This window comes from Apiospora kogelbergensis (genome assembly GCF_038363985.1).
Source record: "Apiospora kogelbergensis strain CBS 113332 chromosome Unknown utg000005l_segment0_segment0, whole genome shotgun sequence".
Lineage (NCBI taxonomy): Eukaryota > Fungi > Ascomycota > Sordariomycetes > Amphisphaeriales > Apiosporaceae > Apiospora > Apiospora kogelbergensis.
This window is the reverse complement of record NW_027117422.1, coordinates 4,802,497-4,826,180: the sequence shown is the minus strand read 5'-3', so window position 1 is coordinate 4,826,180 and position 23,684 is coordinate 4,802,497. Positions and strand designations below refer to the sequence as shown.

Sequence of the window (23,684 nt, the reverse complement as noted above, 5' to 3'; positions counted from 1 at the left end):
AAGATGATGGATAGGTGCAGGCAATCAGGGGTGGGTCAAGGAACTGGCATGCCAAGTCGGGGCTCTTTGGGACCAGGAAGGGGTGTGGGATGATGAACATGGACATGAGAGAGACTCTGGATCGAGATAGGTTTTATACACCTTTTAGTATATATGCAATTGTATTAAAGAACACAACTCTATCTTTACCTTCATAACTATCAGCTGTTTTCCAGGATGCACTATACGTTTGCTCTGTTGAACCTAGCTAGATACGAGGCTGTATTCCATATTATATATGGGCTTCAGATCACATAATGTCCGGGGCTCGGTGGCACTTCACCCTTCTCCCATTGGACCGGCTCATCGCCCACCTCAAATTCGATGATACCGCCCTCGACCATGACGCTATCGTGGAGGAGCCAGTTCTGTTGCCAGGTATCGCCGTTGACTTTAACCGACTGGACATAGAAGCCGCTATGACTCAACGCGACCGCGCTGCCGTCACTCCCGTTGCTCGTCGTGGTGACGATGCGAAGCGTGCGGTCCCGGTTAATGGTGACGTTAATGTCGGCGAACCAGGGCGACGCCAGCAGGTACAGGGGCTGCGTCACCACGGGGTACAGCCCCAGCATCTGCCACACCAGCCACGAGTTCAAGGCGCCCGCGTCGCTGTTGCCGGGGACCCCGTACAGGGCGTCGTGGAAGTACTGGTTCGCGAGCTGGCGCGACTGATTGACGGATTTCCATTGCTTGTTTAGGTAGTTGTAGAGGTAGGGGGTGGCGAAGTCTGGCTCGTTGCTATGATGAATACGCCGGTAGGTCAATATGTGAGGATCTTTTCCGAAGAGTAGTCAGGGGGCAAGTAAATAACTATGAGGAGAGATTTACCCAATGTTCATGATGGTGGTGATGGCGGCGCCGTTGGCGGACAAGTCTTGCTCACTAGTGTTCGGTTGAAACTAAATCCATCACTCCGTCGGTCAGCTCTCCTTCTCTTTGTCCTTGCCGCTCCTCGTTGCGGGCGTAGAAGTTTATGTCACATAAACGCACAATGTGGTCCAGCCTCCTCTCAAACTCAACCTCTCCGCCCATGTAATGTATCAAACTTTGCATGTCGTGGGGGACGGTGAAGGAATACTCCCACGGCGTAGCTTCGTACGTGATGGAGCTCCATTCGCACCCTCCGCACAGAGCCGGGTTGTACCCCGTCGCGTTCCAGCTGCCGTTGGCGAGCCGCGGGGTGAGGAACCCTTGGAACCCTCTGCTCGCGACGTCGTGATTCCACGTGCGCTGCCAGCCGGCCGACCGGTTCAGGTACTTTTCTGCATCACCGGGCGCGGCGCCTACCCCTGCGCCCCCGGCCGCCGCTACCGCGCTGAGCGCGTAGTCGTTGAGGGAGTACTCTACGGTCCGCGAAAGGCACCGCGTGTTCCCGTCGACCGAGACGTAGCCCAGCCGGATCCAGTCGTCGAGCGCGCCCCGGCCCTCCTTCACGCTCGCCGTCGGGTCCGTCCGGCTGAAGGTGTTGTAAGGCGTCACTTCGGCGTTCTTCTGCATGGCTTGGTACCCCGCCGTCCAGTTGACGGCTCCTCGCAGGCCCTTGACGTACGCGTCGGCGAGCACATTGTCCGAGTTGCTGCCGCCCTGCACTAGCCCGTTGAAGTTGCCTGACCGCCCGTCCGGCATGTAACCCTCGTGCTGCCAGATGTCGATCAGGGATCGGATCTGGCCCTCGTAGGCTTCGGGCTGGATGAGGTGATACAGGCTCACCGTGCAGCGGAATGTGTCCCTGTGTCATGGCTTAGGGGTCCAACAAGAACGGTAGGAAGAAAGGAGTCGTTGGTGTGTGACCTGCAACATCTACTGCTTGCATGGGGGCTGAGGAATGGGTTTGCTCACCAGAGTGTGTAAAAGTCATCCCAAGATGGCTCACCAGAGTTCCAGAGGGGGTTCTCCCCCGTCCGATCTGAGGGCATCAGGTGCATGAAATAGAGCGAGGAGTAGAGCAGCACCAGGTTCGTCTTATTGGCTGATTCGCCTTCTGTGGCTACTCGTATCTTGTCGAAGACATCTCGGTTCCATTCGGCGACCGCGGCGTTGATAGTGTCGTTCAGGTTCCATGTTGGGATCTCCTCTTCCTTGAACTTACACGCCTTGTTCGCTGAGATGAAGGATATGCCGACGCGCGAAGTGACCGTTTCGGTTTCCGCTCTCCAACTGAACACGGCTCCGACACGGTCATTCATCGGCCCTGAGGACGCAGTCGTGGTGGCGGTGTCGTTGGAACTAAAAACATTGGCACCGAATACGGCCTGTCCCACTGGTCCGTTGCTGAAGACGTGGTGTCTGGCTATAGGATCCGTGTTCCTGCCTCGGAACGTCTTGGCCTCAGTGGGCACTGTGTCGAACTCGCCGCAGAAGTAGATGGTGAATGGGGCTCCGTCATTCCAGCCTCCTACATATGTGGCGTGGCCTTGGTATGTCGCACTGTCAAGGCTGATTTCACCGCCTAGATAGGCCTGGCTATCCTGTCCTCCACCCTCCGAAGGGAGGTAGTGTGACAAATCAACGAGGATGTGCCTCCCGTCGTCATCCTTACCGTCAGCACCGGCAGAAGCGGGGAAGGAGTACCGCATGATCCCCCGCGTGGCGCGCGGCCGAGAGCTCGACAATGACACCGCTATCGAGTTGCGTCTTGAAGTACCCGACACGCGCCGTGTCATCACCCACGCGCTGCTGCCAATACGTGCGATTGTCGAGGATATTGACGTCGCCTCTTCCCCCTTCGGACGAGGACGAAGGCTCTACTAGGCTCCCGATGAGCGGCATCTGCGACACGACGCCGTACTTGGGTGAGCCGCCGGTCCCGCTCTCGTGCATCATGCTGACGCCCGTCACCAGGCCCTTGGGGGTCCACCCGCCGTTGATGGTCGAAAAAGACACGTTGGGCTCGTATGTGTCGATGCCGACCTTGACGACACCAAACGGCACGGCGCCACCGACGAAGATGTCTCCGCCACCAACTGAGAACGCCGTCAGATTTTTTTGTCATTTCTCTCCCACGTCCAGTATGCGTGGCCAGCTGGTTATCACTTACAGGCGAGGCCAGCGAAGGGGCCAGAACCTCCCATCAGGGGGTTCACATATTGAGAGTAGTCTATGGCCTCGGCCGAGGATGACGGGAAGACGGTAAGATGGAAAAGTGTTGATATCAGAACTGATTTTAGAGCCATCCTGCGATTTTATTTTTCTTGAAGTCTTTCGAGATATGGCACGGTCTCTTACGACATGTAGCACCGATACCGATCAAATATCATGCGATGTCAGGGAATGGGATCAAGAAAACTATCTACGGAATATTCAAAAGCGGGCCACTTCCAATCTCACTCTCATCTCTGGTTGCCCCGGATGAGGAGAGATCGCATCTTGCATATCGGCACTTGATGCAAGTGGTCCCCCCTCTCCACTATGTACTGTATATATTAATCGACAAAAGTGCGGAGAAGACTAGTCAGGAAAGTGGCATGTTACTATCGTCAACGAGCCACACCGCATGTTCCCCGCATCGGCAAGCTGCAGTAGTGCGCGTCTCTCAAAAAGATTGCGGGGAAGGGGAAGCGGCATTGTATATCGCCTGTGGCTATGACGTGTCACTTAATTTTCTAAGAAACAAGACTTCGCGGCTTCAAAGAAAATAAGGATAGAATATCGAGGTAATGTGTCTGCGTCTCTAAAGGGGGGGGCATGAAGTGAACTAGAGGAAGTACCATATACTTTTCGTTACTGCTACTTCGCCACTGAATATTGTTTGTGATCAATTGAGTGGCCAGCCCTGTAATCGGATGAAGACTAAAATTGGATTTGTCGCCAAACAAAGGCAGCTAACGTGCTCTTTGGGGTTGGCAGCGATGTGGCACTGACACGCCGGCCACAAAGCGTCGAGAGCCGAGCCGAGGCGACAAGGTGGTTGACCGATGTCATCGCTGAGTACTTGGCGAGATAGCGATCTGTCGTTGAGTTGCGCTGCTTGCCGTGTCTGCTCCCAGAGGTATTTGAGTCCTGGAGCCCCCCCACCAAACGAAAATTTACGAGCTACCCCTATTCAGTGAGAAATAGGGGTAGCTCGTATTTTTTTAGGCTATGAACTGTATAAACCTGGCACTGAAAAGAACGACAAAGGAGAGTGAGTTGGTTTATTCTTCACATCGCTTTCTCTTTATTGATTTAAACCTGGAGGCGGTCTTGGGAAATGCGTATTCGTCAAACCTCTTAACACTGTCTCGCACGAACTTCGCAAATGTGAGTAAGACGAGGTGTGATAGTGACAACACTCGTACTATGTAGAGTATGGGACGGCACTTGACCATAACTCATTACCTGCCTTTGAAATGGCCACTACCATCATACCCTTGCGTGTATGTTAGGCTAGAGCTCGAATGGGAAGGATAAACTCAAATACTGATGAACCCCAGTCCTCAACCTGGGAAGTTCTAATGGACGGTCGGCACATTGTTGTTAGACTTGCAGGGCCTGTGGCTATATTCCGTGCTGAAGTGATCCGCGAACTAACAGGCTTTCATACTGGAGGACTGGATATACGTAGATCATGGCAACGTAGAGGAGCCGCTGTCAGAAGAGCGGCTTGTCAATTGAGATGGCTACTAGTCCACTTTCTTGGGCGTCAAGTTAGGCTGACAGCTTGACATCGAATCCAAGGAAAGGAACAAAAGACCGCAACAACACGACTTCTGTGCAATAATTTCCCTGATGGCTTGGCGTGCTGGTAAAACAGGTAATTAATATATGAGTAAAGGGGGTCTGGCATTGAGTCGTCTATATTGTGTTGTAGTGTACTGGTAGCACACTCTCTTCCATTGATCGGCCAGATGTCCATTGGGACCAGCGATACAGGCTACAGTAAAAAGCCATTATAACCTATGACACAAGTATGCAGATGCTAGTAGAATTATAAAGAAGGGGATTGTATTATGTCTTATAGACAAATACTTCAATATTCTTAGCATAAGATTGTAATAATCGACAACACTAAGGCTTTGTTAGAGTGTTCTCGAGAGAAACTGCAAGTATAAGACTGATAGACAAGAAGGGGATAGTTCTAATGTACCTTTCTTCTGCAGTCAGTCTCTACCTGCTGCTCCCCAGTTGTGACTTTCCAAGATAACTCACGGATACTATACCTAATTAGGATGAACATTGAGTAGCAGGGTTCCAACCGCTTTGCAGAGCTAAGTATTCCAAGGTTGTGCGGTGCCCATGCCAAAGCCAGCAGGGTTCGCTCACAGCATGGCTGGCCGTTACATATGTGTGCCAATGGAAAGCCTTTGACATGTCATGGTGACCGACAATAGCAAATATGATATTTTCTCAGGTGTGAATTATGATGAAGTGGTAATTATCATTTCTTTTTCTCCTTTTACTCAGCTTCGTATAATACAGCCTAATGATGGTATACTCCAAAATCATACGATCAAAATATTTGGCCAAGGCCATGCCTTAGTGTAACCACTGATGATAGGGGGTGGGAGCAAGTGTAACTTGTTAATTCAGACTTGGGTGCGTGAACTCGTTCGACACCGCCTACGAGCACTTGTCATGAACCTCGTCACCCAATAGTAGCCACATAGTTCGGGAACCTCCCGACCTGGTTATCAGTGTAGACCGACTGCCAAGTTCGATTCTGACAGAAGAGGGTGGGATCCGTTTCAGTTCAGTTCAAAATCTATTAAAGTTCATCAACCAAGAAACCGGACGCTAAAACAGAAGATGGTGTGATGCGAAATGCCTGCAATGTGCACATCCGCCTACCCGCTTGGCCATGGTCGAGAACCCTGGTCAGGAACAGGGGCGAGGAAGCGGGGATTGGCAGACTTGTGGCGGAGACACAACCAGTATTGCGCTTTTCACGGTAGTGCAATTAGAGGGGGATTGATGGTTGAGATATGCCCAAGAGACTCCGGACTTCTGTCCGGACTCCGGACTTCTCATCTAGATATCAATACGGTCTAGTGGGGGTTGGGGTTTAGATCGCTGCTGTAACCGTCTACCGGTAGGTCCTGGTACCCAAGAACAGCCATTATTCCCAATTCCGATTATCGTAAGACGAATGTGATATGATCGACGATGCTACCTCAAGTGTCTACCCCAAAGATGATCCACGCCAAGGTCTATCGGTGCATTGGATCGCCTCCAGTTGCCAGTTACTTGAACTTGAGATCTGCAGTTGGGCCAGGCCAAGCGGGTAGGTTTCAGGAGATGCTAGGAACTGCAGTAAAAAGCCATCACACAATTTGGGATTCCATTGACTCGCCCAGGTGCTGCGGGCGGGCATGGTTATCTGCATACAGCAGGGCAAGCCGAAGCAGCCTCCAATTGTGACGCATAGACGGGCTTGGCAGGGGATGAGGGAGGTGGTTAAAGCCTCGTGTTCTACGGCTGACAGTCTAGAAGTCGTTCGTTGGTCGGGCCACGAAAAAGAAAAAATAGCCCAAGATGCCCTGGCCTACTGGCCTGCCCACAGACGCGCTCCACCAGCTTTGACAGGCTGTTGCGGTTGAGTGGGCTCGCTTCTCCGCTGGCCGTGGTTGCAATCAACGCGAGACGTCTCGAAGGGCTCGGCAGTCTAACCGCTATCGGCGATTCTGCGCGACTGACAGCGGGTTGGCAGGTCCGCAAACCGCCCTCTCCACCAATGGGAACAAGAGGATTTACCGAATAGTCGGAGCCCACCCGAAGAACAACAGAGCCTCAACTTCCAAACATGGGCCCTAGCTTCCTTCAATTTCGTCTGTCCCAACGCCCACTCCCTGCGCGCCAAGGCCAAATCTCATCTAAGCGCCTCTGCCATCGTCTGAACTTGGTGGGCCCCTTTCTGGGTTCCTCGCCCAGTCTTCCCAGAACGCTGGATGCAGGGTGCCACTGACGTTGATGCTCGGCATGGGTCACCATGCAGTCGCCATGGCCTGCCCGGGGTCTGCCGCCCGTGAAGCCAACTATCGCCCTGGCTGTAGGGCTTGGCGAGTTTGCAGTTGGCATGTTTCTCGGTACAATCGGGTCCAATACGAATTCCCAACGGCGGCGCGCTTGCTACTTACCACCATGCATACCCTACAGGGGGGTGGGGAGGACGAGAATGGGGGCGAGCACCGACCAGACGAAAAGGAGCCTCACCTAAGACACGAGAGAGCATACTGATATAAGATGGCTGTCGTTCGCCGCTTTCTGTCTTGGAAATTCTTCTTCATCACGATCATTGCATCTAAGCTTCGTTCTACTTCCCATTCGTTCATTTCAAACACTCCAGACCTGTGGTCTTTTACATTCTTTCAAGGCATACCAGTTATCCTATTCAACTCAACTTTTGCTCGCTTCCAACTAAACCACATTTCACTTACACAAATCACCAACCAACCGTCAACATGAAGACTACCGCTACTCTCTCTGCCCTCCTTGGCCTGGCCACCATGACCAGCGCCCACTACACCTTCGACAAGCTGCTTGTCAACGAGGTCAAGCAGGGTGGTGACAACACCTACATCCGCAAGCACACCCGAGGCTACATGCCCACCAAGGGTACCGAGATCCTCGCCAAGGACTTCACTTGCAACACCAACGCCCAGGCCGCTCCCCAGGTCATGACCGTCAAGCCCGGTGACAAGATCGGCTTCCAGCAAGCCTTCGGTGCTAACGGCATCGAGCACCCCGGACCCACCCAGGTCTACATGACTCTGGCCCCCAACGGCGCTAAGTCCGCCGATGGCAGCGGTGACTGGTTCAAGGTCGCCCAGAGCCTCATCTGCAAGGCCGGAAACGCCGAGTCCTTGCGCAAGGACGCTTGGTGCTCGTGGGGCGAGAACAACGTCAACTTCGTCATGCCCGAGTCCGTCCCCGATGGCGAGTACCTCGTCCGTGCCGAGCACATCGCTCTCCACGGTGCCCACGCCGGTGCCGCCGAGTTCTACTACTCCTGCGCCCAGATTAAGGTCCAGGGCTCCAAGGCCACCGCTGCCCCCGGCCCCACCACCAAGATCCCCGGTGTCTACGCCGTCAAGGACAAGGCCATCAACTTCTCTCTCTGGGGCAGCTCCACCTCCTACCCCGAGATCCCTGGTATTCCCGTCATCGCCGGTGGCGAGATCCGCGGCAGCGCCGATGGCAAGTCTGGCGACAAGCGCGTCGCTGCTCCTGGTGCCTCCGGCGCCAAGTCGGCTGCTGCTCCCTCCAACAACGCTGCTGCTCCCTCCAACAACAACGCTGCTGCTCCCTCCAACGGCAATGCTGCTCCTGCCGGCAACGGCTTCGGTGGCAACACCAACAAGGCTGCCTCTGCTTCCTCTTCTGGCTGCAAGAGCCGCCGTGCTAAGCGCTCCGACTTTTAGAGTGTGTCGGTAGATACTCTCTGGTCGTCCACTGAACCAACTCAACTGGCTCGTCCAATGCTAGACATTTGGTTATTCCTGTGTATATACTTTTAAATTAGAACGCCGCCTTTAGGTGTGAATACATATGATCGATCCGATACACCCCTTCTTGTTCAATGACTGTGATTACCTCTAGGGTCAGCATTCGACCCAGAATGGCCTTTGCCGTTGGTTTCGGTTACGTGTAGCTGCTGTACAAGCTGATAGCCACTGGTGTTTAAGACGATGTACAGCACGGACACCTTGAAAGTTTCTCTGGCCGCCAGTTGAGGCTATATAGTTGAACTTGCCATGCTAGTACTATGACTCTTGCAAGCCGCCAGTGACACGTAATTCAGAGTTACACGCAGCAGAAATGACGTGCCAACCGTAGCTACCATTACAGGTGTAACCATTTTGGAAAGCCCCTAAGATGACATCGACCACATGCCTACCTCACTGGCATGGATGATTGCACTGCGGCCCCATCAGCTATGAGCTTGAGCAGCTGTATCTGTGTTGAATATATGAGAAACGGAGAGATGGGTTTGGCATGCATCGCTTGCAAACTGTGCAACCCACTGCTGTGTCCATTGTCGACTACCTGTTGCAAAAATATCATGGTGAGAAAAGAGACAATATATCTCATCCTCAGAGTCAGCACACACATATGTCCTTTCGTGAGCAAAAGTAAAATCACGGTCCTGCTTGATAGATGTATGTACTAATCAGTGTTCTGTTTCCACTCATTTGCTCCGCCTTTGTTCAGTCGCCGATGTTGCACCCAATCGGCAAAGTCAAGGTCTTTGATATCTCGATTGTGATGACGTGGTGGGCTCTTCTTTCTGCTGACCATATACTTGGCTTTCGTTCCACAGACAGTGTCCCCCCCTTGCTTAGCGCTTTGACCTGGCCATGCGAATAGCCCCCGATTCTATTGCAGTAAGGTCCAAAAACTCTTTACATCGTGATCTGGAACCATCGATCTTAGAGAAGCTGCTGGTTGCCCTGGGGGTAGCTGGGTACCGGCGGAAACACAGGCAACAGGACAACAGCCCGCCGTGACTGGAGACTCTCGTGGGGCATCCGGCACCAGATGCGGATTCGATTGCCACGATCTCTACCTAACAAGGCAGTGAAAACCCAACCAGGTTGGTCGTGAGTTTGCTGAGTTCCATTGTTGCCAGGCTACCAGCTACCAGTTGCTCGATGGTAAGGTGGGATTGTTTCTTCTCGGCACTGGGAACAACACCATTCTACCTCTGGAGCCTCCACACTCACGACAAACTCTTCTCATTTTCCATCTGATCTAGCTTGGATCCTGAGCTCGATAAATGCCCTATACCGCTTCCATTTTCAGTCCCTTTCGAGACAATATCTTAACTTCTTTGTTGCTTGCTGCCTGCCGTTGAGCGAAGTTAACCAAAGGACTTACCTGACACGGCTCGGTAGGTTGTGGCTAGTGTCCTTCAGTGGAGGAGTTGTTCCCAGCGCGTCAGCCACCCGCTGCAGATCCCTGTCTTACCGAAAGCACGCTACTTTTCGGACGACGGTAAGTGGAAATGCCCCATGTCGACACGATCGCGTCCCGCGAAACACGAGAAATCGCGACGAGCCTCATATTGGGTGTCGCGTATCCCCTAAACCCCCTTATCGCATCGGATCGAAGCTCAGAGACTGACCATGATATCGCTTGGTTCTGCAGCGCGCGTTGTCCGGAAAGCATAGAGGTGGCCGTCGATGAGTACTCGAAGCTCGACCCCCCTGCAGCAGTCGCCGAAACCGAGTCGAAAACGGCCTTCGAGTAGAGCTTCCGAAGCCTCCGTCGGCAACAAGAAGACGAAGATCAAGAGGGAGCTGGATGTGGATGCGGATCAGGATTACTGGGAAATTCGGGGAATATTGAAAGAGCGGAAGAGACAAGGCCAACTCCAGTATCTTGTAGATTGGATAGGCCAGGATCCGGGAACTGGTCGGGCATATGAGCCAACTTGGGTAATACTACCTCCTTTTTGTCGTCGCAACATGCACGCGCAACATCGGCGATAGCCATTTACTGACAAGCTGCAATAGGAGCCCGCCGCGAACGTGACCCAACTTGCCATCGACGAGTGGGCAAAAGAGAAGTCGCGCGCAGGCGTTGCTAAAAGTGCTTCGCATCCGCGACGGTCTTCGGTTCAATCGTCGGGAGGCTCATCGCGCGGCAGCAGCCCGTTGCAGTCTGGGTTGAGACGTGGGCGACAGCCGGGAGACGCAGCAGACCTTGGTGGCGCATCAGGAGGCAGAAACAGTGCCACACCCAGGAGCAGGCGCACAGGAGGCACCGCCAGTGGGTTACGGCAGAGCGCATATCCGGATTCTGTGCAGGAGAACTCGGCTTCGAGCGCTAAACCACGTCCCATCGTTGAGCAAGCCGGCATCGCTGCTAGCATAGATCCCAGGGCGAACAGCACGAACATTGCCGTCCTGCTGCCCGAACAACCCCCGTTTGACCCCTCTGAATACCACAGGTACTCGCAGTCGCAGTCACAGTCGCAACGTACCCAGGCCAGACAGAAGGCTAGCCAGTCAGTTCCTGCAGGAGGTCTTGCCGGAGTGCGACCTTTGGCTCCTGATTCGGTGGTTATCCCGGATTCGCAGGAGTTTTCGGGCTATTCACTCTCAACCATAACGAACAGTGGCTCGCGTGTCGGACTGTCGCAGTCGAATTTGGACAGCCAGTCTTCTGCTGGACGGGCGCAGCAGCAGTCCGCCACAGAGATTCCTTCTCGGCAGGTAGAGCCTCACGTGGGACCAAGCACTCAAAGTGAACAGGGGCGGCTGGTCTTTGGGTCGACGAGCGGCGAGCACCAAACCCAAACCCAAACCCCACGTCCATCTCAGGCTACATCTACCAACAAGCTCGACCCATTTTCACAGCCGGAACACGAGATCTTGGGCAGAAATCCATCCCAAGTGCCTCCAGGTGCCGATCCATCCCGAGGGGAGCCCGTCTTCCTGACCCAAGTCGAGTACGAGCCAGGCGGGAAGGAAAGTGGGGCAAGGCGGACCACGACCAGGACCAGCCTCGAGCAATTGTCAGTTTCGCAGACAGCGTCAGGCCATTCACACCATCAACCAATACATCAACCACGGCGACATCCATCATCACAGGAGTCCGCTGTGCAGCCGCGCCACCCGCCGTCTTTTTTTCCACCAGAGACACTGGTGCCTCCAGCGTTTCCTCGCAGCACGCCCAGATTGTTCCTAATTCCTCCTTCAACTCGGCCGAGGACATTTCCAGCCAATCGCAGGCTGAAACCAGACGAGGCTTCGACGTGTACTTCGACGCGGCCGAGGTCGTCCCAGACTCAACAGACCTGCATAACTCACAGGACTCCAGCCAAGCTTTGAGTGAATTGGATGGTAATACTAGACTTTCTTCCAATCTTGCCGCTGGAATCCCTCAATCGCTCCCACCTCTACCAGAGAAGTCTTTTGGCGGAAATAACTCGGCGAATTTCAATCGCCATCCACTTCCTCCCCAAACCGTTCGGGACTCATCAGCACAGGCACTTGCTAACGTACAGTCAAGTCCCTCTACATCCCACCTGAGCCGGCCGAGCCCGCCAGCCACCATGGATGGTACACCGGCCTCAAACAAGCCGCTGTCGGCGCTGGAGTCGTTTCGCCAGATCCAAGCGCAGGCATTCAGCGCATTCCAGCTGGATGATTTTGACACAGAACCGGACGCTTCTCCCAATGTCCCTTTCGAGGCAGCTCACAATGATCCCCCAATGCCCCAACCCCGGCTGAAGCCGCCGAGGTTGGCATCTTGAAGGACCCATCGGCCGAGTTCTCCATGCCCCTCGCATCTCCTTCATTGCCGGTCTCGGCAGTCGAGATGATGGGGTCGCATCTGCACTCCTCTCCGGTATTTGAGCATAAGCACATTGGGTTCCCGGAACCGGCAGCGCCTGGATTCAATGCCACGTCTGCTCCCATGATTTTCAATGAGCCTGTGCACGAGCAGCCTGCCACCCTGGACCCGTCAACTTTGACTTTGTCAGTAGGGCATGAGCATGAGGTAGCTCAGAGTCCGTCCATCCCCACCGACGACGACTTCGCTACCGGCCACTTGGATGAGGTACATATCAGTGCTCCCGGAGAGACCTCCAAACCCCCTTGGCCAGGTCGAGTCGCAAGAGTATCCCAGGAACCTTCTCCCCTATGTGCGAACGGGATCAAACGAGCACCTCATCACCCTTCCTCTTGCGAACAACATGCGAACCCCGTATTATGATGAGATGCGCAAGCACACAAGAGACATTGATACGTTTATCAAGACGTTTAGCTCTGCTTCTGGCGCGTCCATGTCACCTTCGTTGGTTTACAAGATTGACCGCATGCTGGCAAATATGAAAGATATCTGCGATCTTCCTCCATTCATGGAGACAGTCGAACACCAGGGCGTCAATGCTGAGCAAATCTCAAAGCACGCGCGTGGCGCAAATAGCAAATTCGCCTTTGTCGGAGAGTTTGTAGATGAGCTCAGACGATTGCATTCCCAGAAAAAGATCCTTATTCTGGCGCAGACAGGAAAACCCGTTGAACTCCTGGACACCCTCGTTCGGGTCGAGCTCGAGAGACCGCTCAAGGAAGACGATGGAACTCTCATCGAGATGGACAGTCCCGGGCCCACAATCATTGTGAAGTCTACCATCGCTGACTTGTCATTGCTCCCAAACGACTTTGACGCTGTGATTGCCTTCGATCATACTTTCCGTTCTAGTCAACTGCAACCGAGAGATGATGGCGTCGTTCCGATAACGATGGCTCTCGTTATTAGCGCGAGCGCACAACACATCGACCTGCGAATTTCCGAGAAGCCGTCAGCCTTGGAGCGCACCTACATGTTACTCCTGGCCCTATTACGCGCGAGACAGCTGATCGAGAGTCCTGATCATGGGTTCTCCGAGCCGCATGTCATCGCCAAGTCGTTTGCTACTTACATTGAGGCGCCGGATGACGACTTTTATTGGACGCCGCAAGAGTTACCCGAAATCGTTTTCGAGGACATACCCTTTAATTCTCAGAGTGACTTTACCCAAAGCAGTCATGAGATGAACGGGCAAGGGCAACTCACCTTCCGTAAACGCCCCAATGTAAGTTCCCTACTACCCAAACCTCTTAAATGCCTGTACTAACAAACGAGCCAGGACAATGCAGATGAACCAGTATCCAAGCGTCAAAGAACGTCCCAGCCGCCTCCAGGAACCGATCTCACCCATATCAGTGACTCTCTTAGAAGTATGATAGGAGATGACGGTCTCGTCCATTCCGACAAGCCCACGATCACGATGTCGGTGGAGAGAATGGAAGCCATAGCTGCCAAGGTAGGAGAACATTATGGAAGCATGCACGAGAGGGACGTCATACTGATTACATCGTTTTAGGTGGCGAAACTAGAGTCGGACCTGGTGGAAATGCGCACCCAAAGAGATGAATTTCGGGACCTGAGCGACCGCTCCAAGAAAGAAGTCGACAGTTGGGGTGCATGGGTTGACAGGATGCAACCAAGGTACATGGCCGCTTTGAGGGATCGTGGCATCATGAAGAAGGATCGCGAAGGCGCACGTAGCGAGGCCGATGCACTTTCGAACAAGCTCTCTCGGGCAAAAGAAGAGAACACAACACTCACGACGACAAACGCCGAACTCGAAAAGAAGCTCAGCGAAGCCACAACGTCTCTGCTTAACTCCAACAACCCCGATACTGTTAAGCTCGCTCAATTGGAAAGGGATCTCCAAGAGGCTACTGAAAAGGTCGTCTCTTTGGAGAAACGACTCGTGCTGCGCGATAGTGATTACAGCTACTTACAGGATCGCTACCAGGAAGCCTCCGAGTCCGCGGCAGGCCTTGCTAATGACACAAAGGCCTTGGCACGACAGAACGAAGAACTCAAACGTAAGGCCAATGACAACATTGTGCTCATTAACCAGACCCAATCACGTATGGAGATTAAGGAGCTCGGTCGCCAGATCTCTGAACAGAAGAGCATCGTACGAGAACGCGAGATGGAGCTGGGCCGTCTCCGGGAACAGTTGGCTGTGTACAAAAACTCACGCCGCGAGACCCGACAGAGTCCTGTACCTCGTAGTCCCAGGCTGGGCGTTTTGAGTCCCCGGAATGCGGGCGGTAGTCGGGCCCATAGCCATAGCGCCGTCGTAGGTGCTGGCAGCCGCGGCACGAGCCCCTCGGCTCCTTCAGGTCCGTTTGAGGGCAGTGGTGCTGGTAACGGCCCGCACTTCTTTGGACAAAATGGTGGAAACGGCCGTTATTCGCACTTGAGGGAGTGAGCAGGCCGATTGAAGAAAAAGGAACCACCTTTGCTGGAGATAGCTCTCGCTGGTGGTTTCTGAAAAAAAAAAGACGAAAAAAGCGCGTTGAACTTTTCTCTCTTGTTACGCATGCAGATATACAGACAAGACAAGCGAATGGAGAGAGGCAGGAGACGGACGGAAGAGAAACTTCTGATATACCCCAGCGAATGAAATGCCCAGCAGGTCGGTTTTGTGTTATGGGAGCTGGCTTGGTTTGGCAATTAAGCAGCAGGAGCAGCAACCTGACGACACGGAGTTTTCTAGGTTTACAAGAGGGACCTCGTCGATAGATTTGCGCGTTTGTACATCCAGTCTTCATTTGCGTAAATATACCGAAACTTGGTTTATATGACCATCTCGTTTTCACACTTACCTCGTTTTGATATGATCGTTTATATTACTGCTGGTAGTACGGATCTGCTGTTGACTTTTGCCACTTTGATACAGCCGACGTCAGGCCCTAGGAAAGAGCATGATAATACGGTTGGATAGATGGGCATGCAGGTGGAAACCAGTTTTTTCTACGCACGCCTTTAATGCTGGTGATATCTCTTCCTCAGTATTATATAGTTCTGTGGTTCGGAGTTGATAAGCCCATACATAAATAGACGTGCCGTCCTTAACGTGTCCATGCTACTCCGCGTATGTGGTTTTTGCCTCTCTAACACAAACAGCCGCAGTAGATAAACGGCAATGCAATGTCGTCCCCGGTGGTGAAGGGGAGTAGAGACGAGGTTGAAATGTTGGATTTTCCCAACAAACATGAAAAAGGGGAACACTGGGGCAGCAGCAGTCAAGTCAAGTCAGTCAATCAATCGTACTACCCCTTACCTCGTATGTCATCACGCCTGGACTAACAGCCATACGCGCGCTTACACACTACAAATAGCCAGAACCCCCCAAGTCATCCGTATGCCTTTTCAAAGCTCTATCCAGGATCCAGGTCCACAACATCGTTATTGCGGTCTTCATCCTTGCCTGCCGCAGAGGGGGGCAGCCGTACAGAGATTCGTCGTGTCGGTTAGTCCGGCGCTGAATGAACGAGATGTCGGATGTAATAGGGGCAATGTAACTGCATTACGACCGGAAAGAGTGAAACATTTCTCTTCTTCCACTGATGCGACACGGGAGAACAAAGAAAAATGATATTTCCACGCCTCTAAGTAGGAAGCCTTCGCATCCGCCCACATTTCTCAAAAAACAATTGCTCTGCCACCAAAAGTCCATCTTGAGGGAACTTTTTGCTGCTCTAAAGGTACCAAATAGTAGACATATACACAAGCTGTTGTCTCATCCGGGGAGGGGAGACGAAACAAACAGTCTCTCAACTCGGCCGCCTGGTGGCGAGCTTCCCCCTCCCCCTTTTGCTGCTTTACCCAAGTCTTCCAACCCCCAAACCATTAATCTCCGTTTATATCCTTTTTTTTGTCTTCGAGGTATCCTGCCGGGGGTTGTGGACTCGGGCTCACGCAAATTTCTGGTGCCGCTCGCTCTCTAGTTAGCCTCGGGGAAGAGGTCCTCCTTCAGCATGACGCCGAGCTCCTCACGGAGGGGCTTGAGCTCCTCAAGGTACTGGTCGTACTGCTGCTGGTTCTCGACCTTGGCCTTGATACCCTCGAAGACACGGACGGCAGTGGGGTAGTCGTTCACACGGCGGGCGGCCTTAAGAGCAGCGACGATGACGGAGGGCGAGGGGACGAGATCGTAGGCGAAGGCGTTGTTCAGGTTACGCTGTATTGAAGAAAGCTACATGTTAGCGGCAAAGAACGCACATGGCGTAGTATACATGGCAAAGTAAATGCATTTGTCGTTCGTTGCATTACATAGACCAAAGAGCTGAATGCGTCATGACGGATTCGGCGATTCGTTGGGCGATCCTGGGGATAGATCGTACGATGCCCAGCGGCAGAGATAGGAGGAAAAGTAAGACTAACCTGGAGCTCGAAAACGTCTTGCACACCGTCGAATTCCTTCTCGTATCTATGGGAAAGCTTAAGCATTAGCCATTGAAGTCCCTAGAGGTAGTGTTGCGTTCCAATTGAGTGGGCTGAAGCTTTTTGGGGGTGCTGTGGTGGTCGATGGGGTGGTCCGATTATGAATATGGCGCGTCATATTTCGCACTCCGCCCTCAACTCCAAGAGTCAGAGTGTTTCGCTGCGATCCATCCCGCCGGCCATACGCCGGCGTTATTTTCCGCAATTGACGATGGATGCGATGTTGAAGTAGAAAAATAAAAACGTCCTCTCACCTGGCAGTGAACTCCTCAAAGGTCTCCTCGTGGGCATCGCTGCGGCGGGCGACGGATGTGCTGAAGTTGAGGCTGGAACCGGCCATGAGACCGGGGACGAAGGCACCGGCTCGGCTAGGAGCAGCGACAGGTCGGTATGCGCGGAAGAAGGTGTTGGCGGGCCCGCGGGCAATCGTGCGCAGAAGAGAGGCCGACATGGCGACAGAGGTTGTGGTAGAGCGGAGAGTTGGGTGGTGAATTGGTTGGAAAGACACGAATTGGGGGGTGGAGGGAATTGGAATTGAAGCAAAAGAATTATCGTGGCAGAGCAAGGCAAGAGAGTTAGGCCTGGGGACTGGCTGGAAGGAGCCGAAACTCACACCACCTACAAGGCTTTTGCTCTTGCTTTGCTCAGCAGCACGCACAGCACAAGCTCAGCAGCACAAGCACAGGCACACTGCACTGCCAAAGCCAGCCCAGTAGCCAGCCATAGCCGTTCCAACGCCCGAAAAAGCTGCCGATTTCTTCAATTGCTGTGTTGTGATTGGTGCGAGCCCCAACTTTTCACCGGAGCTTGCCTCTCTCCCGGAGCTGCCCACGCCCGCAGCTGAGCTTGGGCTCTGTGGCTCCTGTGGCTGGATTTCTGGCTAGGAGATACCGATAACAGCCTTCAGCCTCAAAACGTCAATGTGGCTGATGACGTTGCGCGATAACAGATGGTCTTATCCCCCTTCCCCCAACCCAAACGTCATGACGGGAAGTAGATGCGTGCAGTTGCATTAGCACCCAAGACAGAATCCGGGTGCCGGGTACCGACATGTCGCATGCCTTATACCTAACTGAATGCTCACGACTTGAGTTTCAAGAAGACGTAGGTTACGAGACCCTGTGTCGGTCTACAGAACATTGAATGCAATTCGGAGGGAGGTGATACTGCGTAATATGTTGCTACATCTGTACGATCGCAATGTGAGTAAGGCGTGTGTGTGTACAGCAGGTGTCCGAAATGCTGTTCTCCTTTTTTTTGTCTTGTCGATTCTCCTTGATCTATCATCCCGCTTTCTCTCACAGAGTTCAAGACAGTTGTCAAAATCTCGAACCCTCAATCTCCGGAGTGCCCCTCAAAGCCCACCCACTCTTCTATGCAGGCTCGGCAGGTTCACGCATCTTTCCATACGGGTAGCTGGCCGAGGCACACAAAAAAGGATGCAGCATCTGCTTTTCCAACCATTGGCCAATCAGCTTGTCCAACGCGACCGTCTGGCTGTCTCTGCTCGTTCAGGGGCAAGTATCCAGCGGCCACACAGACACTAGGTACTATGTGCAGCCCAAGTCGAGTCTAGCTGGAGGGAGGTAGCAACGCCGAATGCTACATGCTACACATCTTGCACCTTCAGCTGGCAGAGCCGCATCGCCCATGCCGCGATGCCGGTCCTGTCTGCTCCTGATAGCGGGCATGCGTAGCTCCCGACACATATGGAGTGGAATACTTGGGCGTTGCTCCCCCTTGAAAGATGCATACATACCCAACACGTTTCCTATTGGAGCTGGGCTCAACGGGGGCCATGAAGAAACGGAGAAGTCGGGAAGTCGATCCTGTTTGTACAATGCACAAGACGGCATTTCACGTGCACACGGAAATTGGGCATGTAAAGACTTGCATGCTATTGGCTCAGCCGATGTTCCTAGCAGCAACCCACCCGCCAGCAAATTAGACCAATTCTACTCGGACAGGGGGGACCGCGGCGCGACGCTGGCATCAATGCTATCAAATGTTAGCAAATGCCTTCAGACGACAGACAAATGCATGCATAGCATTGGGCAGGCGGACAGCACGACGCAGCACGGGCACGAGCACGATGCGTATCGGCGCGGGGCGTACGGATCCCGGCCTTTTCTGAGGAAGATTGATTTTCTTGCGACAGGGAGCGGTAGAGAGAGATCAGTCAGTAGTCAGCTGTGCGGTGCTGCTGTGGGCTGGCGTGTCCGGCTAGCCGACTGGTACCTGTCCAGAACCCGTCTACCCAGTAGCCAGCTAGCCAGTCCATCGCCTGCCTACTCCAGTGCTGCTCCAGCTGTCAGCGAAATAGTCCAGGTACCGCTGATATCGAGGAAAATAGAGTTTCCCGAGGTTCCATCCCTTTTGTTGAGACAGCTGAAAGAAGGAAAAAACACAACAAGCCACTTGCACCCGATCCCGACCTACTAGAATAGACATCTGCCTGCCCATCCTTCTTTATTGACAACGCAAAGTTAAACTTGTGTTTCTTCTTCTTGTCGATCGCGACGGCAGCTGAGATACATAATTGTCTAGAGAGAAGAGCAATTCTTGATTGAATTGTTCATGAGTGCTCCCCTTTTCTCCTTCTAGCTTATTTTTTCCAGTCGCTCCTTCAGACCACGTTTGTTGTTTTCTCTTATCCTTCAGCACCACCACTTACCACCACCCACACCCACCACCAGCCGCCATAAAGTCCTGCCTCCTTGCGCCGTCGCGTGCCACGAGATCCGACCGTCCGCGCCAACACTTCTGGCAGTTCTGCTCCTGAGCTTTGAATCCGCCATTCGTCCGATCACAACCGCCTAAACAATGGCGACGTCTTCGCAGGCGGCTCTTTACGAGTCTTGGCCTGTGCCTACTCTCGACAGGCCCTTCGGCATTCACCTATGGCCCATCTTCAACAAGGCTTTCGAGCTCGTTGTGGGTTATCCCGCCGATGACTTCCGCTTCGAGGCCGGTCGCACGCCCATGTCGACACTGAAGGAGACTTCGATCTTCGTCGTTATCTACTATATAATCATTTTCGGCGGGCGCGAGCTGATGCGCGGCAGAGAGCCTCTCAAGCTGAAGACTTTGTTCATCATCCACAACTTCTACTTGACCGCTATCAGCGCAATTCTCTTGGCCCTGTTTATTGAGCAGCTGCTCCCTACCGTTGTTCGCCACGGCATCTTCTTCGCCATTTGCGACCACGATGGCGGTTGGACCCAGCCTTTGGTTGTCCTGTACTACGTAAGTTGGACAGAACACGTCGCGCCCCTATGCGTGGCCCGACATCGTAACTAACAAATGCGACAGCTCAACTACCTGACTAAGTACCTCGAGCTTCTGGACACTGTCTTCTTGTTCCTCAAGAAGAAGCCATTGAGTAAGTTTCCTCGCCGCAGCGATTGCCCAGCTTTCGTATGATGCATATGCTAACCACTCGCATAGCCTTCCTGCACACCTACCACCATGGAGCCACCGCCGTCCTGTGCTACACCCAGCTTCTCGGCCACACCTCGGTCTCGTGGGTCGTTATCACGCTGAACCTCACTGTCCACGTTGTCATGTACTGGTACTACTTCCAGAGTGCCCGCGGTGTTCGCATCTGGTGGAAGGAGTGGGTCACTCGTTTCCAGATCATCCAGTTCTTCATCGATCTTGGTACGTTTCCTACCCCTAGATGACTCTTATGTATGCTCTGCTAACGATAAAACCAAAAGGCTTCGTCTACTACGCGTCCTACACCTACTTCACATCGACCTACTTCACCTGGATGCCCAACCACGGAAAGTGCGCCGGAGAGGAGTTCGCCGCCTTCTCTGGCCTTATCGTTCTCAGCTCTTACCTCGTGCTCTTCATCTCCTTCTACTTTGCTACCTACTCTAAGGACGGCAAGGCTCCTAGTGCGCGCAAGGCCGTCCGACGTATGTCGCAAGCCCCGGTCCCCGACGCGCACACCGTGGCCCATGCCTCCAACGGAAGTGCCAAGGCTACCGGTGTTAAGGCCAACGGTGGCTCGACCCGGTCCCGCAAGGCATAAACGCCCGTCCGGATGACAGGCTTCAGCTACCTTGGTTGCTCGGCTTGAGCAACGCCAATAACAGCGACTGCTTGCACCAAACATGGATGCAGTGTACGCCCAGCCGCCCGGTCGGCATTCGAGGATCCCTATTCTATTGCGGCGATTCCGACTTCCATCAAATGTATTACTGATTTTCGCAATGCGATGAACAGGCACTTTGCTTTATGTGCCCATGATGATACACGTCAACTCGGCATGCGGTGGAGCTTTGTATGTGTAGATATATGTATGACAAGCGATCTTATACGAAGGCTACAACAGGTGTAGTCGATTCAGCAACGGTCGCGGCAAAACACAGCGGGGTGGTGGTTTAGAATAGGGGGTGTAATCACACGGTCATGGGTTGCACTTGGCTTGGTTCTTAGCTACTACACGGCAATCTTCCTTTTTTTTTATACATAAAAATGTTGTAATAAGCCTCTTCGCCACCGGTCGATATTGGCTATTAGAGCTTATAGAAGATGCGGTTGTAATAGAGATAATGAAGGACGCTGAATTGTTTTAGCATTGTGATTGTGACTTGTCCCCGTTCGTTCTGGCAAACTCGCCAGCGCAGTCATCCCAACAAACAACCTGCTCGACCTTGAAACGTTGCCTCTTCTTTATAGTAGCAGTCAATCGCTGTCTCCCTCATAAGGTCGCTCAGGGGCCTGAAGCTCTTCCTCCATGTCCATCAAGGTCCGGAAGGGGCGGAATGGCCCCACTTGGCTGATTAGGAAATCCGGATCATCGACGACGCCATGCAGTTTAACGAGGCCAGTGCTGCCGTCACCCTCGTACACAAACCCGCTGTCTTTACTCCATACGCTCCGGGGCGGGTTCCAACTATCTCCCCCTTCACGGCGTCTGATCCGGGCCCGAAACAGCTTGGAGTGGATGATACGCTGGAGACTGCTGTCAGATGAGCCCTGTTGTTCATTATCCAGGCTGGGAACGGGTAGCCCGGCTTGGAGGTAATGATCGTTGGTGACGGGGGAGGGGGGCGCGGCACACCCGGTCACCTGGCAGTAAGCATCCGGGTTCAGGATATGGACCGGGATTGTGATGGTATGGTCGGAGTCCCAGTGATCTAGGCGCAAACAGTCGTCTTCCTTAATCTTTTGCTTAATCGTCCCCCCTGCTACGACCTTTACGGTGTGCTCAGGATCCTTGGAGATCGTTCCCAGGCTATCCTTGCGGGCGGCAGGCACAGTGGCATTATTGTCCTAGAAGAAATGTATCAATACCCTGGAGATTGTCATCGCCCACCACTTTCCATACGCACTTGTTCACTATCGCTGTTATCTTGGGGTTTGTCTGCTCCATCGTGGAGCAGGGCAAACCTGACGCTGTTGATAGGCGGCGGTACAAAGGGGGGGTCTCTGTTCCCGCGAGCAAAGCGTAAGAGCCAGCCCGGGCCATTCGAGGCGCGAGCCTGATTGACCTCGGAGTCGCCCTCGCAGTTCGTCCCCCCGTCGCTGAGTTTCTCCTCGATGGCAGTCTGAGGCTGCCGCCAACGGCGAGGACGAGTGCTAAGTGGAGCTCTGATCAAAGGATTTTTCTCCATAGTGACCTCGAATTGGAGATCGCCGACGGAAGAGCCGCGCGACATGAGAATCTCTGTGCTATAGCCGCGTTGCCCGGAAGGCCGGGCCTCGAACTGCCGAAAAACGCCGGGCGCGACCGCCATGCCGTCCAGCGAACAAACCTGCCGCCGGCCGGGCTCGACTAGCATATAGTCCTGCAGGGACTCGCCAGCAGCTATTTGACGCCGGCGGCGGGCCTTGGTGTCTAGGCTCTCGAACCAGGGCTCGCCGGAAACGGCGTTGACGGTTGCCGCATAGACCTTGACTATGAACCAACATTCGGCTCTGAAGGATACCCACATGGACTCGTCGTCTGTGGTATTCATACTTTTGTCAGCGAGCATGTCACTCCGTTAGGGTGTCGGAAAGATGAGGTTGCTTAGAGATTCCTTTACTCACCATGCATGGGGAAGAACACACCCCTATCGACCCAGGTTTGCGAGGGAAGCTTGTCTACGTAATCGCTGATCTTGAAGAGCGGGAATTTACCAAGACCAGATGGAAGCTTCGCAGCGGGTGAATTCTCCGGGACTTTGATCATGCGCATGAACTCTATGGTCAACGATGCGTTTCCACATGTGGCCGGCGCAGTGCTAAAGATCTTGATCGCGTCATTTTCAAGACTGCAAGCGTACTTGAAGTTTGCAGCTGCCATTGTAGACAACAGGGTGTTGGTAAGTGTCGAGATTTCGATCGGGTTTGATGTTGCAGTAGTGATAGATGACAACAAGAGGTTCAAATACTTGTCTGTGTGTCTTCGAAAACTGTGTGGTGCTTGGTAATTTGAGGAGGCAAGCAAATTTATATACAAATATATGCTTACGAAAATGTAGAGATGTTCCAAGTAAAGAATAAACGAAACCTGACAGGTCATCCCATTGACGTTTCAGAACGCCTTCGTTGTCAATACACGTCTTGAAGCAGTGAAGCATCTTGCGACAGTCACTAAATGAAGATTCTGCTATCATACGATGATAAGAGCCAACACATGGAACACACCCAAGAAAGAAAAAATCTAGTTTGAGGAATGTTTTGGACATAGTGTAGTTCCCTGAATTATTAACATACTACCTTGAGCGACACACCGGAACACAACGTAAAGCCTCCCCAAAAAGAAAGTGATCTGGAGCGTCTTCTGAATTGTCCAACATGTATTCAGACGTGCCGATACAGCATCCAAGCTGCTTACGTTTATCAGCTAACACGTAAGTTTAGAATATATATTTGCAAGAGGAATAATAACACTTCTTCCATGAATCAAGCAGTCCCTCCTCAAAGATTCT

General features: G+C 53.1%; 6 protein-coding genes across 6 annotated transcripts; 3 read left to right on the top strand and 3 right to left on the bottom strand.

The window, feature by feature from the left end:
- Positions 1 to 284: 284 nt before the first annotated feature.
- PG998_008216 (family 92 glycoside hydrolase) lies at positions 285 to 3,215 on the bottom strand (the record flags this gene model as incomplete). Its single annotated transcript, XM_066875032.1, has 6 exons — positions 285 to 780; positions 871 to 941; positions 1,033 to 1,771; positions 1,882 to 2,576; positions 2,614 to 3,005; positions 3,080 to 3,215. The coding sequence occupies 6 exons, from the start codon at positions 3,213 to 3,215 to the stop codon at positions 285 to 287; spliced, it is 2,529 nt and encodes an 842-aa protein (XP_066730977.1).
- Positions 3,216 to 7,418: 4,203 nt separating this feature from the next.
- Positions 7,419 to 8,378, top strand: PG998_008215 (uncharacterized protein; the record flags this gene model as incomplete). Its single annotated transcript, XM_066875031.1, has 1 exon — positions 7,419 to 8,378. The coding sequence occupies one exon, from the start codon at positions 7,419 to 7,421 to the stop codon at positions 8,376 to 8,378; it is 960 nt and encodes a 319-aa protein (XP_066730976.1).
- Positions 8,379 to 10,139: 1,761 nt separating this feature from the next.
- Positions 10,140 to 14,737, top strand: PG998_008214 (uncharacterized protein; the record flags this gene model as incomplete). The annotated part of the gene is made up of 7 exons (XM_066875030.1): positions 10,140 to 10,394; positions 10,473 to 11,433; positions 11,490 to 12,142; positions 12,205 to 12,525; positions 12,572 to 13,543; positions 13,598 to 13,774; positions 13,835 to 14,737. 7 exons carry the CDS (start codon positions 10,140 to 10,142, stop codon positions 14,735 to 14,737), a joined length of 4,242 nt encoding a protein of 1,413 aa, XP_066730975.1.
- A 1,518-nt stretch (positions 14,738 to 16,255) lies between these two features.
- Positions 16,256 to 17,218, bottom strand: PG998_008213 (cytochrome c oxidase subunit Va; the record flags this gene model as incomplete). The annotated part of the gene is made up of 3 exons (XM_066875029.1): positions 17,010 to 17,218; positions 16,696 to 16,741; positions 16,256 to 16,492 (listed from the first exon to the last, which is right to left on the bottom strand). The coding sequence occupies exons 1-3, from the start codon at positions 17,204 to 17,206 to the stop codon at positions 16,256 to 16,258; spliced, it is 480 nt and encodes a 159-aa protein (XP_066730974.1). The 5' UTR covers positions 17,207 to 17,218.
- Positions 17,219 to 19,578: 2,360 nt separating this feature from the next.
- PG998_008212 (GNS1/SUR4 family-domain-containing protein) lies at positions 19,579 to 20,794 on the top strand (the record flags this gene model as incomplete). Its single annotated transcript, XM_066875028.1, has 4 exons — positions 19,579 to 20,001; positions 20,068 to 20,137; positions 20,203 to 20,415; positions 20,475 to 20,794. 4 exons carry the CDS (start codon positions 19,579 to 19,581, stop codon positions 20,792 to 20,794), a joined length of 1,026 nt encoding a protein of 341 aa, XP_066730973.1.
- A 656-nt stretch (positions 20,795 to 21,450) lies between these two features.
- PG998_008211 (uncharacterized protein) lies at positions 21,451 to 23,056 on the bottom strand (the record flags this gene model as incomplete). The annotated part of the gene is made up of 3 exons (XM_066875027.1): positions 21,451 to 22,041; positions 22,101 to 22,714; positions 22,801 to 23,056. The coding sequence occupies 3 exons, from the start codon at positions 23,054 to 23,056 to the stop codon at positions 21,451 to 21,453; spliced, it is 1,461 nt and encodes a 486-aa protein (XP_066730972.1).
- Between the last annotated feature and the right edge of the window lie 628 nt (positions 23,057 to 23,684).